This window comes from Pararge aegeria, chromosome 19 (assembly GCF_905163445.1).
Source record: "Pararge aegeria chromosome 19, ilParAegt1.1, whole genome shotgun sequence".
Classification (NCBI taxonomy): domain Eukaryota; kingdom Metazoa; phylum Arthropoda; class Insecta; order Lepidoptera; family Nymphalidae; genus Pararge; species Pararge aegeria.
Genome location: NC_053198.1, coordinates 5,085,290 through 5,102,628, shown reverse-complemented (window position 1 = coordinate 5,102,628; position 17,339 = coordinate 5,085,290). Strand labels below are relative to the sequence as shown.

General features: G+C 36.5%; 1 protein-coding gene across 10 annotated transcripts in view; it reads right to left on the bottom strand.

Annotated features, from left to right (window-relative positions):
- LOC120632007 (sodium/potassium-transporting ATPase subunit alpha) overlaps positions 1-17,339 on the bottom strand; it is an 83,329-nt gene that overhangs the window by 3,731 nt on the left and 62,259 nt on the right. For 3 of the 10 annotated variants that reach the window (XM_039901745.1, XM_039901749.1, XM_039901748.1), the window contains 13 exons: positions 14,558-14,638; positions 13,748-13,879; positions 13,335-13,505; positions 12,591-12,812; positions 12,168-12,386; positions 11,542-11,722; positions 10,827-11,084; positions 10,282-10,631; positions 9,713-9,964; positions 8,811-9,022; positions 8,114-8,297; positions 7,611-7,826; positions 4,196-4,290 (listed from right to left, as the gene is read on the bottom strand). In XM_039901745.1, the coding sequence (XP_039757679.1) occupies positions 4,196-4,290; positions 7,611-7,826; positions 8,114-8,297; positions 8,811-9,022; positions 9,713-9,964; positions 10,282-10,631; positions 10,827-11,084; positions 11,542-11,722; positions 12,168-12,386; positions 12,591-12,812; positions 13,335-13,505; positions 13,748-13,879; positions 14,558-14,638 (2,573 nt within the window). Of the gene's footprint in view, positions 1-3,047; positions 3,143-4,195; positions 4,291-6,505; positions 6,601-7,610; positions 7,827-8,113; positions 8,298-8,810; positions 9,023-9,712; positions 9,965-10,281; positions 10,632-10,826; positions 11,085-11,541; positions 11,723-12,167; positions 12,387-12,590; positions 12,813-13,334; positions 13,506-13,747; positions 13,880-14,557; positions 14,639-17,339 lie in introns of all 10 variants that reach the window. The other 7 variants (XM_039901746.1, XM_039901750.1, XM_039901752.1 and 4 more) reach the window with 5 other exon arrangements.

Sequence of the window (17,339 nt, the reverse complement as noted above, 5' to 3'; positions counted from 1 at the left end):
TTAAAATTCTCGACAAAAATATTTAGCAAAAGTTTAAATTTAGATTGAGGTTTCTATCTACAGTCTAGAGAACTCTAGGTCTATTTCAAAACAGATCCTTCCTAACTAAAAGCCAGTCCTTTTCAAGTAATTTGTCTAGTGCTTTGGAAGCTTTTTTGGTGTTTCCCTGTAACGTGTGACCTTTTGGTCTTAAACATGTTTATTTTATTTCATAAATTCTTGTTCAACAAGCATGCAATTTGATTTTGGGGAACAATTTTTCGTTTTATAAAAGTTATATCGTTGTGAAGCTTTGTATTGTGTAGACGTGAAGATTGCAAACCTTAATAAGATAAAAAAAAGTTTCAAACAAAAACTTATAGCCCGTCTTCCCAGAAATAAAATAACGACTCGTATCAGCCATTTTGTTTAGGTTTGGTTACAGATTAAATGTCTTTAAATATACTCGTAGAGTTTTTATCATATTTTGGCTGCAATTTTATCACCGATGTAGTAAAAACCGGCATACATTATTAACAAAATAAAACAAAAATATCTTCTTATAAAAATTTGCTAATCCCAAACTGTACGTCCTTGGTTTCAGATTTGTTGTTCAGACAATTTGAACTGTCTTTTTCCCTAATTTTTTTTTACTTTCGGAACTTTACTACAACGTTTACAATGTTATTGTTACTTGTTAGTAATACTTACAGTTTCACTCCATACATGCATTATCATTGTTAATAAACCACCGATAAGCACAAGCAAAAAAGATCGTTCAAAAGCTTTCGTGATCTAAAAAAAAAACAAGGGATAGCTTCAAAAAAATACTAAGTTAATGTGTTTTGTGTTCGTGACGTAAGCCCCTCAGCTCAGCTTTGCTATGCTATGTGACCGATATAGCGTCGTGCGTACTAAAACTGCTATGTTATATACACAATAAAATATTTTACATCCGCATAATAAATCAGAAATAATATTCGAAAGGAAAATATAATATGAAAACTATTACAGTACGCTCCATCTCGCCTAAGTCATTCCTTGAAAGAAAAAATATGTTTCTATTAAAATATTCTATTAATATTCATTCTACGGTTACTAATAAACACAACCACACACAATTAATTAATCCACTAGATATTTGGATGACAGCTAGGTTCACTAAGTTGATCACTAACGTGCAAATTATCGACATATCGCTGCGCAATGTCGTTTTTTTTTTATCTATCTTTAAAATATGGAAGAGTGAAGATTTTTAAAGATAAAAAAGGCTATGGACTAAGCTCTATTTAAAAAAGGGTTCTAAAAGGAAACTCTATGTTCTTTTTTTAAATTCATTCTCAAGAAGCTAGAGGAAGTAAGAGAATAAATCGTGTATTATACACAGAGTAGAAATTGTTTGTTGGTATTTTATTGCTATACAGGGCTCGGTACGAATCTATACGGGCAATAGGGTATGTGACTATTTATTTTGTATTCAATTTTATTGTATTCAACAGTTAATGTTAGAGTTTTAAGCGATTTAATATTGCTGATTAGACTATGATAAATGGTTCTATCGCCATGCAAAATTCCGCTTCGCGATAAATAGGGGTTAAAAGGCCCTCCAAAGCCTAATTTTAACGTGTGTTTATAGTTGTTTCAGTTTCTTTTCAAAGTTAAATTTTCTAATTTTTATAATGGCCATTTTGAATGTTGTCAACATCCCTATTGCTTAGTGCTGGATCGAGGGTGGGGGGCTGTCTCCATAATCACTCTTCCACATCCATGTCAAATGGAAATGTTCAACCACAAGTAGCCGCACCATGAAAATATTTATTTTAGAATTTTTCTTCAACCAGTCTAAATATTTTTGCATAGGGTCCAATTTAGTCATAATGTTTTTTTTTTATGTATTATGTGTGATTTGAGGTTTATATTTGAATTTGCGATTAATATTCCTCTTTCCCCTCCAACTATTTATTATCTTTTTCAAATACAAATCCCCAGTTCGATTGTATAGCTATGCAAAATATATATTTATATATATATATATATGTATCGGCAAGTCGTTAAATGTAAGGTTATATCTAAACGTCCATTATTATTAGTTAATCAGTAGAAATAATCTGTTATTGTGGAATAAATATTAAATTTTGACACATTGTTGTGGTACCTATATGTTTCTAGGTTTATATTTTGGTTTACTATATATTATTTAATTTTAAGTTGACATTGTTATTTAATTTCAGTTTTGATACCTTAATTTTCTGACATTTAGTATGAAATGGAAAAATAATTTTACAATGGTGTTGTTATAATTTGCATGCCATAGAATGGCAGATTGAAGCACGGAACTTGCTATGTTTTATTATAAGATCAAATTTGTTATGCAATCACGCAAATAAAGATTTGAATTTTAAAATTTGAATTTATAAGATACCTGTATGTGAATTCTGCGAAACACCGAAACGTCATACGGTGTAATATAAATTATTAGAATTTTTCGAAAATATTAGATAAATTTGTACAGAAATATAAAAATCACAAACTTATTCGAGATATTGATTTACTACGAAATTGCCTTACAACTCTCATATTGCTTCATATACACAAATCAAATCTGATAGATTTGAAAAGAAAAGGGAATTTGTAACTGAAAAAAGACAACACTCGTTATAATATATGCCATGATATGACATTCGCCCAACCTTTGGGTTTCAGTTCACCCATAAACAGGTATGCAATAGAAAGTTTCATTAAATCAGAAATCAAGTTTAAAATTATTATTTATTTTTCCATCTCACCCTTAAAGCCGTTCGAACATTACGAGCCAAACCCTATTTTTCAAGCGAGTTCAATTTCGAAAACTTTACACGACAATTACTCGACTCGAGTGTAACGTACGATCAGCATTATTATGGAGAAATAAATAATTTAGTTCGGATGACGCAAAAGTGAAGACGAATGGCGTTATGATAAATTGCACCCTGCGCTTATAATTTCAATAGTGGGGCTTTACATTGTGTCAACACCCAAATGAGTATCTATAAAGCGTTGCCACGGCACTGGTGGCGAGTGCGGCCGACCTTCTGTTGACGAGGTTGTCGCGGTAAGGGTCTCGGGGCTGCCGCTTCATGATATCGGACTCTGGCGCCTCGTACGCCAATGATATAGCGGGTACCTTCGTAAACACCAAGCAATCAGCACAGACAACACTAGCGACGCGCGACCGACCGCGCGATCACGCGATACCAAACACAATTAATACCTACACTCCGCAATCATCCGGCATCTCTACCTCCGTATACAGATGTACGTTATTACCACTAAAAAGATACTTAAAGTACTAGGAGATATCATAAAATAGGATAGATATAGCGTGTGTGACATAAAAATTAGCTCGTCGATAATCATACTTATCAAAGGAGCATATGTGTTATCTGAAAATACTACACTAGAAATGACAATTACAAATAAGCCCTAGAAAAGTTCATATTAAGTATTAGGTACGATTACGTGTTTGATGTATCTACGATAGATAGTTCATAATGTAGCCTTACCGACGACATAATATACCTACGGTAAATGCGGTGATATGATTCTGATGATTAAAAATTACCTACAGTATCTGATGATAACGGGTACGATGTATAAAAAAAAAAAATATTGTGTCATTGTGTAAATGGAAGGATGTGAAAGATAAAAGATAAAAGAAAAAAAAATTAATAAATAAAAATATTAAACGATATCTGTACTAAAAGAAATAGAATAAATGTGTTCGGAAACTCATGCACGAAAGATAGATGGCAGACACAAGAAAGACATCGAGACACTTACCTTAGACACGATCACTCATAACCACAAATATAAGGAAATATATAATCAATATAAAAAAAGAAAAACCACACCTCATACGTGGAACAACGTGTTATCTAACGGACCGCGTCACTTGTGCGATAAACACGTTATTCCACAAAGACAACAAGCTACGTTAAAGGAAACAGGAGAATCAGTTAATATAGAAAAGTATAAAAGACAACGCAAGGCAGAAAACGGGAGCAGTGCGATTGTCGCCTTCAATATCCACACACGTATGTCGTGTGCCTACAGGACACAAGTACACTGCAGGCAACAACCAACCCCCAATATTGAAGACTAATGTACACGTGGTAGCAAGCAAATAGCGTATAGTATATTAACTCTGAACGAGCGGGATCGCTCGTCGTTTTTTTACCTCTCGTTAACGAGCTTATCAGTGAAAGGATTACGCGGCTGTCGCTTCATTATGTCAGATTCTGCCTCCTCGTAAGCCAGGGAAATGGCGGGCACCTACACAAACACTAGCTATGAGAGCGATCGGCAAGCGTGCGTCGCCACTCACGTGTCACGTGACCACAACATCCAACACTTAACAAGACCTTTGCAAGCACACGCCCCCATATGCCCCTCGCACTGAATCCCTTCGCACTCGGTTACCTATCCACCAGATTTTCATTTTCCATTTTTTTTTAATACGTACTGTGGCGTAGTGTTTAAGTCTCACGTGCCTGTAATTACACCGGCAACCTGAGAACAGCATTGCAACAATGCTGCTTTGCGGTTGAAATGAGCATGGCGGTACATCCGCGGACGAGCTCTGTCACAAAAATAAATACTACTCTTTTTTAAAATTCATTTGTTTATTTTACAACAAAGATCCATTGAAAAGGACAAAAAACGCGAACTGCTTTGGTATTTTATTACTCAAAAGGGATTGCGTCCTGTATGAGTTTACACAGCTGATATCAATTCTATCTGCTATCATGGGTTGTTTGCTGCTTCCCCGAACTGTAGTCAGCAGAGAAGTCATTTTTCTAACCAGATGGCATCAAAGCCATCTTTTCGCGCCATGGCAAACGTGCTGAAACATTGAAGGTTGCCACAGCAGAACCCTTAACGCTTTATTGCATTGGACCCGAAGTGTGTTGTAGAAAAAAGCTCTTTGCGAATTTTGGGACCATAGACACGCTGATTACTCCAGCCTTCCTGAGTATAGGTAAATTGGATTGAAGGAGCCTTAGTTTGCGGAACTCGTATGATATTAAAATAACATCGAAGTAATTCGTTTGTCCCTACAAATCATAACCTTGATAATGTAGAACTAGCAACAAAACCAGCGACTATATTTGCTCTGATGTAATTCCATACTAATGTTATTGTCGCGAGCGTAGTCTAAAGTACAACTTGTTAGAATTTTCGCTATAAGTCCGCCCCTTAAACTGCTATGATAAATATTGAAGAACGTTTTATTTGGCAGACTTGGCAAATTGATTAATTGAATTGACACTGATTACCCTCACAAGAGAGTAAATTATAAGCAGATTTTTCTGCCATAAAGCTTCTCTGGTGGACAGCTAACCAAACCCTTCAAATCATATATCCTTAAAATCATTGAAGGCGAGCGAATTTGATACATATGGGACGTTTGCTTACAATATCTTGCGATGCTTACAAACTATCACAGAAAACAAAATGTTAAACATAAAAGACCATGATTATGACGTACGCCACACCACCAGGGATGTAAAATAAAACTTAATCGAATGATAATAATGTCAGTGATACTGAATCGATTTTGACTCGATGCGTCCGAATAACAGTCGATGATTTGTCGAGATGATGATGATAATGGGTGTGATGTGATTGTTGTAAAATCGATGTGTTGTGTTTCGCCTTACATGTGCAACATTTACCGAGTACAAGACTGTTGTACTGCCTAGTAACTTGTGTTCCGAGTCCCTTACGATAGCTTAGCCGAATCAATTTTATATGACTAGGAACAAACACACAAATTAGTTTTTATATATAAAAACCATTAGATTAGTTGTTACGACGTGGTGACTGGACCTTTTTTACAAAATGCCTAGTCCCTCTTGTCTTAAAAGTGTTTTGGAGATAGGCACGAAAATATATTGCATTTTAAAATATTATATATAGAAAAAAAAAAATAAAAATTAAAAGTTCTAAGTCACCATTTCGTAGCACAAACAACACATATTTAATCAAGCGTCACTCCATCATTATTTAAACTCGACGTACGCTAAAAAAAAACTCCATTTAGTTTAATTCTTAAAACTAAATTCTATGCAATCATAACAAAATTACCAAGAACGAAAGCGATAGAATCAAATCCAAAAACCCAATAAAGCATTTTTTTTTTAATGTTATGTGATACTATACAAACTTATTTTCCTATTAAAACCAATAGATATCTCTATGTATTAAATAAAATAACCACCAAAAGTTTAAAAGTAATTTTTAGGTAAGCTTTTTTTTAGCTTCTGCAAAAATTTACCATTCAACGTCTTATAAAGTTTATAAAGAGCATCCAAACTTGGCATAGCACACAAAGTTTATGGTGATTTCATCGTTATGATTATATAGAATACGGTTTAAATTAAGTTCACACTCCATTCGTTCACGATACCGAGACAACAGCGGCGTTAGCTGAAAACGGGTTAGGGGTTATATAAAGGCAGCACATTGTATGTAAGGGAACAGAGACCTCTCGTTGACAAGTTTGTCGCAAAAGGGATTTCTCGGCGGGCGTTTCATAATGTCCGCCTCGGCTTCCTCGTACGCGAGCGCTATGGCAGGCACCTATTGTCAATGTTTTATTAAATACCACAAACTAGAGGAAAATATACGATAAAGAACCCCTTTTTGCTGTCCAATAAAATAAGAAAGAGACCACAAAAAAAGTCATGATCATGTTAAGGTTTTTTATGGCAGCTTCTCCTTGTATTTTTTCCTTGAGTTTGATTTATAATCTACCATTGCAGTGTTGCAGGCTGAAAAGGATTAAGTTGAACAAAGAACATTGCAAAATTTTATCCTGCAAAATTGATCGTTTTTTATAATTATTGAACAACAATTTTACCTTAAAGTTTTAGTTTTATCATTAGGACATTACTTGTGACAAAATTTTATAAAGTTTTATTATTATAAGTTATTAAATTCATGGTTATTTCTGTGATTATTATACATTGTAAAAAAAACGATTGTAGAAAATAACTGTTACTGAAATAGAACATCTGTTTAAATATCTATTTTAATGCAAGCGAATATCTATTACAGTATTTTCGGATGAAGGATTTATAATTAGCTTTGAGTTTTACTTGGAAAAATTCAAAAAAGAAAGTGTATCACCACCATAATTGTAGGTGCTTAGACCTCTGATCCACCACGATGATGCAATGCGGGTAGTTATACTTACGTAACGAATTCCGATTTTAAGGTTAAGCTTATATTATCAGGTGTTAGGGACAATGTCTGAGACAGATTTTTTAACTAGCTGTCAGAGACCAAAGGAAAGAAAAAGCCCAAATTTAGTCGCAAACAAAGACAAAACTCTCAGTTAAATATATGTTTTTCAAATTTGTTTGAAGTAAAATTTTACCATACTTTTATGTAATCACGGTTTAATCATACAGTTTACGTTCATCAAGTCGGCCATACTCAACGAAAATCTTCTATTTCAGTCAGGACACAAGTATGAATTTATCCCTAAGCCCTCAGGTACCAGGAAAACATAAATACATATTCACTTGCAAGTCAAAATAAATAAAGTCAATGGAACCGTAAGCCCTAGAATTTAGAATCAAACTCACCATGTCAGTTCCGAGATCGATGCACAGGATGGTAACAGTGCCAAGGGGTAGGGGGATATCGCAAAGGATGAAGGCGAGGAAAGGCGAGATTTCCGGAATGTTCGAGGTCAGAGTGTAGGCGATGGACTTCTTCAGATTGTCGAAGATGAGACGGCCCTCTTCCACTCCCGTTACGATTGAGGCGAAGTTGTCATCGAGTAGGATCATGTCGGCGGCCTGTGGATTTTTTTTAAATTACCTCCTGTCGTGAAAGTCTAATAAATGAGAGCGAGCTGGGCTCCTCTGCTACTTCTATTATCTACTGCGATATCCAACCCTGAGTGTCGATTATCGGCAAATTCTCCCGTTCTGAGAGGCCTTTTTTTATATTATTTAGATTATAGTCCCGCAGTGGACTGATATGTGGACAGTGGACAATTCAGTTAAGGGCTAACTTATAGTGGTATAAAAAACGGGGACTCCTTGAAGAAAAAATACAGTGAAATTAAGCAGCAGAAACTCACTTGTTTGGATACATCTGAGCCAGCGATACCCATAGCAACACCAATATCAGCCTTCTTCAGAGCTGGCGAGTCGTTCACACCGTCACCAGTCACGGCTACGATGGCTCCTAAACGCTGGCAACCTTCCACGATGATAAGCTTCTGTTGTGGTGATGTGCGCGCGAATACGATTTCAGTGTGGTACCTTTGGTAGGAGAGTTGAGGTTTTAAGTTTTGATAACCCTTAAAAAAGCTATTTTTTAAAAGTTGTTTAAAAGTAAGCTAATAACATTTGCTGCTGTTTCAGTTAATAATTTTAAATAAAATTCTAAATCGGATTTCTATATCTTCCGATCCGGTTCAAAGGACCTGTTTCGGAAGGACCAAAAAAACGATAATGGTGTGGTAAAAGAACGATCCTCTTTATTTTTATTACAACTTTTTACTTTTTTTAATTTAAAGGCTTATTTGGATAGGATATTAACAGGAGTACTAGATTTATTTAAAATCTGCAATAGAATTTTAGTTAGAAACTTAACATTATTTAACTTTGAAACGACTTTTTCTACTTCGGTTTATATTAAAATGATACATAGGGTCAAACTCCGCAAATACCAATATATATATATGTGAAATTGTGTGTTTGTTTGTTTCTTATGCACCTACTACTGTGGAACGCAGGTAGTTTCGAATAAATTTGAAAGTTTGATATTCTTACTTGAGAATTTCATCGAGTTGGTCCGAATTGAGATCACGAAGTTCAGTTCCGTGTACGACAGCAGCTTTAGCTTCACGCGGGTTCACTTCTGAGACCGGGATGTTGAGTCGGGCTGCGATGTCTTCCACAGTTTCGTTGCCTTCAGAGATAATTCCTACGGATTTGGCGATAGCCTTGGCAGTGATAGGGTGGTCACCTGTTACCATGATAACCTGTTTGGAACACAAGGAGTATTGTAAGAAAACTTTTACTTTATTCCTCGCTTTTTGTAGACATCTTCTAGACTAGCGCATTCCGACTTAGGCTGCATCATCATTTAGAACAGATGTGTGATTGCAATAAAACACTAGTCATATTATTAAAAAAATCGAATACAGATTTTGGAGAATTTGATAAAAGTGACTCTGACATACCGAAAGATTTATTTTAAAGATACGCTGTGGCAACGTCTTCGTATTCCGTAACCAAATAATATTAAAGATTCTGTGCGTAGTTATTAATTATGTATAGTATACCTAAGTATCTCTAATACGATTTCTAATCAAATGATATTTATAATATAAAGAGAAGAGAAATAAACAATTCTTTCATCTGCTGACTACTATTAGTAAAAGTAGAGCATTTTGTTACAGCGCTTGTCCAAAAGTACTACCATGCTTATTTCTGGCGTGAAGTAGCATTGTTGCAATACTGTGTTTCGGTCTAAAGGGCGTGGTTGCCGATTTCATTACATGAGGCCCTCACGTTGATGGGCACATTTCAGCACGGTCCAGGACGTGTTCCTGACATGTGGCGTGTAGCTCTGTATATAGGCGATGGTTTTGAGATTGCCATCTGGTGGTCCATCTAGTATGTCCGTAAATTAATACTATAATAAATAGGAAACCTGAAATGATTCGTACCTTGATACCAGCGGATCGGCACTTAGCAACGGCATCAGGAACGGCGGCTCTCGGGGGGTCAATCATACTCATGAGTCCGACGAAGCGAAGGTTGTCCACTGGGAAGTTGATGTCATCGGTGTTGAACTTGTAGCCGATTGGGTACTTGTCGGAGGGTAGTTGCAAATCGCAGAAGCCGAGCACACGTTCGCCGAGACCGCCGAGTTCGAGGTACGCGTTGTTGAATGCCTCCTTCATTTCCTCGTCCAATACCTAATAGAGTTTATGTTAATAAAAGACAATCTTTTTATACAAAAAAAAAATATCTATCAATACTCATAAAAAGATTTTTTATTCCAACGCGTTAAACTCTAAAAATACACGTCGAATTTCAAATCAGTTTTTGCATTTCTATATTTCAATTCTTAGGCAAGTTAACAACAGGCTATACAATATCACGCTACGGTTGTTAACAGTCGAGCAACATATACCATGGATTTCCGCAAAGTAACGCCTGCTTCTATCCAATATTTTCATGACTGGATGAACATAATAGAATGTATTAAAAATATAGCATATCAACTAAATACCTTCTCCTTTCCTCCAATGAAGATAGTGCTGCAACGTTCCAAAATCCTTTCCGGAGCTCCCTTCATCACAAGCAATTGCCTAGGGTCGCTGCTGTCATCGCTTTCATGAATGGACACTTGATACTTATTCGTGGAGTTGAAGGGGATTTCGCACACTTTCTTATTCCTTTTCCTAATTGACAGGACGTCACCGAGCGCAAGTTCCATGCATTTGAGTAGGGCGGCCTCTGAGGCGTCACCAGCGACTTCCTTCTTCAGAATCGGTACACCATCCTGTCCTCCTTTGAATTCGGCGCGGTTGCAAAGAGTAGCGATTTTGGCGAGTGCCTTGAATCCGGGACTTGTGCGGTCTGCGAATAGATCAAGGGTTCTTCAAGTTCAAATTTTCATGTGCATGCAATTCAAAATTATGACAATAATAAATTTTCTTTAATTTCAAGAGGCTATGACAAACACTGTATCGATAAGTTCAAGTTTCAAAATCAACTACCTGGGAAGAAGATTAATAACATTTTTACATTATGCAACATTCGTATCAGGCTTACCATATTGGACTCCTGACTGGTCTTCAGTAGTATCAGCCTCAATGATCTGGTTATCGAACCACATGTGGGCAACAGTCATCCTGTTCTGGGTCAGGGTTCCAGTCTTATCTGAGCAGATGGTTGATGTCGATCCGAGGGTTTCCACGGCTTCCAAGTTCTTTACAAGGCAGTTCTTGGAGGCCATGCGTTTGGCAGTTAGGGTCAGACATACGGTTACGGTCGCGAGCAAACCTTCTGGTACGTTGGCTACAATAATACCTGTGAAAAACATTTTTACTGTTATTGGTATTTGTTTTATTGGTACTGGTTTTATTGGTAAAGTGGAAATTGTATTGCTGCAATCATTTTTATATTTGTTCTTCAGTCTTCAACGCTTTTCTAACAATAACCTACTTAAACAAATTTAAAAAACCCGAGCTTTCAATGGTGAAATGCAATAAAAATTGCTGTTTTTTGGATGTATTTATTTTCGAATTTGATAATGTATCTACTGCTGAGTTTTCAATGAGAACACTTTGAAAGAAGAAAGCAAAAGTTTTCATACGAATAGTTTTGTTTAAAATAGCTAGAATTAAATTACAATGCTTTCTGTAATTCAACTTGAAATGTTGCATTAGATAGTTGTGTAAAATTTACATTTCAAGAGTTATTAAACTGCGCTTCTTGATAAGTCAATTGAAATAAGATTTTAAAAAAACTCAGAAGGAGCACTTACCGATAAGGAAAATGACAGCATCGAGCCAGTGATAGCCGAGGATGAATGCGATAAGGAAGAACGTAACTCCGAGGAATACGGCGACGCCTGTGATCAAGTGGATGAAGTGATGGATTTCCTTCGCGATGGGAGTCTCTCCGGTATCCAGACCGGACGCCAAACCAGCGATACGTCCCATTACCTGATGTGACAAGTGTAATAATGTACCTAGGACCCACAGGCAGAAAAGGTTTCCAACCTTTTCTGTTGTTCACTCTACTACGTCTGAAGGAGTTCAACAAGAGTAATACAAAGCTATTTTCGAGAGCAATAAAAAAATTGGTTATATTTCGTATGGGAAATACAAATAACCGAACAACTTGAGAAAAACCTAACATTTCGTTTATTTACTAGTGAATGATAATTTTCTTTTATTTTAAGCATGATTTAATTTTTAAATTTAAATAGGCCTTCAATAAAAACAGCAACTGTTGGTTGAGCGACCTCTTTGATGCTAATTTGCAAGATTTATAAGAAACCATGAAGCTATTTTTGCAGACTTCTCGCGCAATCCAAATGTAATCATCTGCTTTTTCAACATTCTCTATAAAGTTACACAATGTTATCGGTTAGAGAAAGAAACGTACCGTGTTGTCACCGCAGCAAATGACCACGCCTTTCGCGGTACCCTCAACAGCGTTGGTGGAGAAGAATGCCAAGTTCTTAGTTTCCAAGGGGTTCTCGTTGGTGAATTCAGGGCCACGGGACTGGGGTTCAGATTCGCCGGTCAAACTTGAGTTGTCTACTTTGAAACCACGGGCCTCGATGATACGGACGTCAGCAGGGATCCGGTCGCCGAATTTTACCTGATTGACAAACCATTATTGTTATTTATAAGGTTTGTCAAGGCATTGTGAGGCAGTAAATAGTCTTAATGTAGCAGTTCTAAATTTTAATCTTAGTTTTTAATTTTAGGTGTAAGGTTTTTTATAAATTCCAAGGGCAGTGAGTCATTAATCATATAATTAAGTAAAAGATTTCGAGGTTCTTTATTTTACGACATAACATACCTCAACAATATCGCCAAGCACGAGGTCCTCAGCACGCAACGTTAACTTCTCTCCCTCGCGGATGACAGTGGCGAACTGAGGTACCATGTTCTTGAAGGATTCCATGATTTTGGACGACTTGCTTTCCTGGTAGTATGAGAATATGCCGGTAACGATAACCACGGCCGCTAATACAATACCGAGGTACAAGTTGTCGTCTGCTGGCTCTTCTACCGTACTCGCCTAAAAAACAACAAGTTTAGCTTTTCATCCGTCTTATTTTAAATATTTTATATAAGCTGGCGTTGTTTGAATAAGTCCGTGATGTACGAGAAACAAGCTTAATTTGCTTTAATCCGAGACAATCTAATCAAGTTGCACGGAGCAATTTATAATTTATTTACACGTCACCACACAGATCTTCAAATACGCTCTCTACGCACGTTTCGCTTAGACACCGGTGCATTTTTAGGAGACCTTGTTTTCACAATACAAAACAATTGCTAAGTTCAATAGCAATGGAAATTAAGCTCGTTATTCCTCGATGGATTTTTAGTTCAAACATGGCCATTACTTTTCATTCAATTAATTTGAAATACAAAAACAAACATGTTAATCAAATTTTTCTTCGACAATTTACAATGTTAAATTTAATGGAGCGTAACAAGTGGGACAATGTCAGGATTTCCTTTAGTTTTTTTATGATACGTCCGTTAGTCATTTCTGATAAGCCACCCTGAGAAATTCATATAAAGCATTAGTTACCTGGATTCCGTAGGCAATAAAGCATAGAATAGCACCAATCCAAAGTAGTAACGCGAAGCCGCCGAAGAGATTTTTACAAAACTTTACCCATTCGGGGGTTTGTTTTGGGGGTGTGAGTGCGTTTGGACCGTCTCGTTCAAGATTTTCTTTCGCCTTCGCATGACTAAGTCCCTGTGAAAAGAATCAATCATTAGAGGAAAATGTTATTTATCGAAGCTAGATTTGAATTTAACTTAGAAGATTTGTAGTGCTCAATACAAATAATTAAATTTGATCCTTTTTTCTTATTTCGTGGAATGTTCACGCGATCTCATCAAATCTTCACATATAGTATTAAGAGCAATATTCTATTATTGAATTCTTGGTTGCTGTTACAAAAATGCAAAAAAATAAAAACATTTAAAAACACTTACATTTTCGGGATGTGTCTGAAATCTTTGATAAAGTTCTTCGGGTGTTACTTTGTGGAAATCAATATCTAATTCCTGTTTCAGGTCATCTAAATCTCCGGGTTTCCGTTTTTTCGCAGGTGGTTTCCGGCGTGTCTATGAAAACAAAATATAAAAATCATTACACTATTTTATATTAATTAGAAAATTACTCATAATTAAAGATATTCACAAATCGAATTGCGCTTTACGCTCTTATACATACCATAGTAACAATTATGTTTTAAGGAGAATTTAGAAATAAGAGCAGACAATTTATTCTTGGAACATCTATTGTTTGAATTTTCGCATTAACAAAATTGTAATTAACTTAGTTTGTTTTATTAATAAAAATAATTAGATAGGTACATTCTAAATCAACGTCTAAAAATAGCAAAACAATTTTTAATGAAAAACCATGATGATTCAAGACATCCACAACGGTGACGATTGAAATCTGCTATTAACTTTTCTTAGTAATTTTGCAAGATTGCATCTCAAAAAATATATCAACTAAAATTTGTGGTGATCTACAATATTAAAAATCGTTTCTGTAGGTACTCAATGTTCTTATAAATATTCATCTATTTGTATAATCTCCTTTTAGATTTAAAATAAGCGTTTGACTCCAATCTTAGTGTCACTAAACAAGTTACAAGAACGGAACGCAATAACCTGGAAGAGGTTATTAAAAATAAATCATCGAAATTGAATGCCCATTCTTTTGTTAGGTTGGTGCAGATGTCAATCGTAAAGCCGTGGTAGCGAGATGAGGTGATAATGCAAATTAAAAACCTTGTACTGTCCATCAGCGGTTCTATTATCATCCTTTATGGGGCCGATGGTGGCGACGCGGTAGGAGTCGGTGCGGCCATGCTGCAAACATAACTAGGGGCTAGACACATTCTACAAGGCTATGCATATGGATCTAGGTGACATGTGGGAATGGACAATTATTAGTGTCTACCAAGTGTTTTTGATGTAGTACTTGATATAAAAGTATTCATTTTTAGATATAAAGTTATCAAAAACTCAGTGCAGTATGTCTAAATAAGTACATTTTTGTAGATTACTGAATCTTAATCTGTTTCCTCCAATTGCTTTAATAAATTCGAATGAAATCAAAAACACTTGGTAATGGATAAAAATGACGTAACTGGCCTAGGAAAAAATAAAATTACGAAAGGCAGTCACATCAAACAAAATTAGCACCCAAAATGAAGATGGTGGGACAGGCAAAATACTTAAGTATATAGGGAATTATAAGAATAAATCACATTTATCGGTTAGGCCAAAAACCTAAACCAAATCAACCCAAAATACTTAAGCATGTAACCAGGGTTTGATTAATGAATACGTTTCTTAGACGAAGTGTATTTACTATGCATCGTAAAAGCTACAAACTTTCATATGAAGTCAAAACATTAAAATTATGAAAATGAAAATATCAAATGCAATTCACAACGTAAATGAATATCGCGAATGTTCTTACGAGTCGTACATACTAGCTTTGGCTAACTAACGTATATAAATTGGGGATTACAGTAATTAAAAATAAAACACAATGCAAATTTCAATAGATTATTTCAAAATAGAAGGGGCTTAATCACCATTTCAGACGCCATTGTTGAATACAAGTTTATTATAAAGGCACACGGCAACAGTAGCGTGTCCGAGAGGTGTAACCTTGACGAGCAGTTCTATAGTCCTGTTAGGGATCACCGGCGCAATGGCGCTCAATTGAGCCGAGCTAGATGCGTGTGCGAACCTCAGATAATATGGAGCGCGCACCTCACATAATGTGCATTCACTGGCACTGGCCTACTTCACATGCGTTCTGTTACATCCCTAAAATACTAGCATACATATTGCTCACACACTTTTACTTATTTGCGTAATAATGAAGTCGAATCAGCAATATGCCTCTCTATAAAGCACTTTAATTTTGATAACAACTCAGTCGTTCTGGTATTAGCTGAATTGCTGCCCAGCTACGGACCGGGCTTCTGCCTGCCGACTAATCTCAACAATAACCTAACCTACTTTGCTGAATAATTGGAGATTATTTATAAAATAATAAATAAAAGATTCCTAGGGCTTCTAATGTGTTTTTTTTTAATCTCAATCAAGTGCCAGAATCAAACAGCTCGTTTACTTCGGTTTAATTTAGTTACGCACTTGTCAGAACCACCTTTAAGTAAGTAAAACGAATTTCCTGCTTCAGAGTAAGCTTAAGCAAAATGATGTTTATGGAAATTAAATTTGCTCGTGTCATTTGTGCGATTGCATATTATTGTCATTTGCCTTCAACTAAATTTCTATCGGTCGACTGTGACACAATCAAATTTACGTGATTATTTTGAGCTGATTTTATTTGGCATATCGCAGCCAGTTTGCAAAATATCAACAAGGTAGGTACATCTGCGACGAATTGGCCACCAACTTGTATGCTCGCACAAACATCAAAAAGACTAAGGCAACCAACCTACAGGTTTATAAAACGCGGAGCCACCCATGGTAACTCGAAAAGAATGATTTATTACTTGACGAAACGGCCCACTGTAGCACTAGTAGAAGATTTGCTCGCTCGCAATCGAGGAGTCGTTTTCGCACATTAAAATCTGTATTTTTCAAGTAGAAAGGACCTAAAGTCACCCGGTTTAGAGTAGCAAGTATTTCCATACTCGAAAATATCATGACTTGGTTAGATTATTATCATGAGTTACGACTAGGTAAAGTTATGACCCAGTTTTAGTACTATACAGCTGGACAAAAGCAATGGGATTATAGCCGCAATAACGTGTGCGAACTCGCCATAATGTCACTGCGTCTAAATGCGTCCGCGGCGGCCGGTGCCGTAAACAAGCCGTCCGCCATCGCCGTCGATAATTGATGAACGTTTTCATAGCGGACCTCATTAAACCGCGCCCTGAATTCCCGTGAAGGTTACATTTGGAACAGGAGCAAACCGAACAATACACAGCGGGATGCTCGCGCCACGAGGCCATTTCACAAAGGGCTTACAATTACACGGGCGCTAGTAATATTCGTAATTTTTCGGAATAGTTCTCTAAAGAAGATTAACCTAAATTGTGTTTGAAGCCTACTCATCTTTGGATGACAGATTTTGCTTGTGTCTACGACATTTGACAATTAAGCCTAATGATTATAAACGTTCAGATACATTCTTATCAAGGCACCATTCCTCGGAAATCTCTGTTATTTCCAAAGACAAGAATATTTAACGGCAAGCACTATAAGCGTTCGAAATTGTTTGGATCCTTAGAAAACGCGTACAGAAACTCCTCAGGACATAAGTGTGGCAGAACGATGAAAAATTCATACGATAGAAATGGAATTACGGGTGCACATTGGAAGGAAGGCGTGCTCCGTTCGTTACATAAGCGGCGGGCAGAACGCTTGCGCACTGCGGTCCAACCCCCGTCCCGCTACCCTCGACATAAATAGCTGAAAGACAAGGTTGCCACCCCCGGGCCCCAGCGACCGCATTCTATAATCTCTGTTAAAGGTTAAACCGGAATATCTGATAGAAAATAGAATCCGGTTCCGTCGAGAA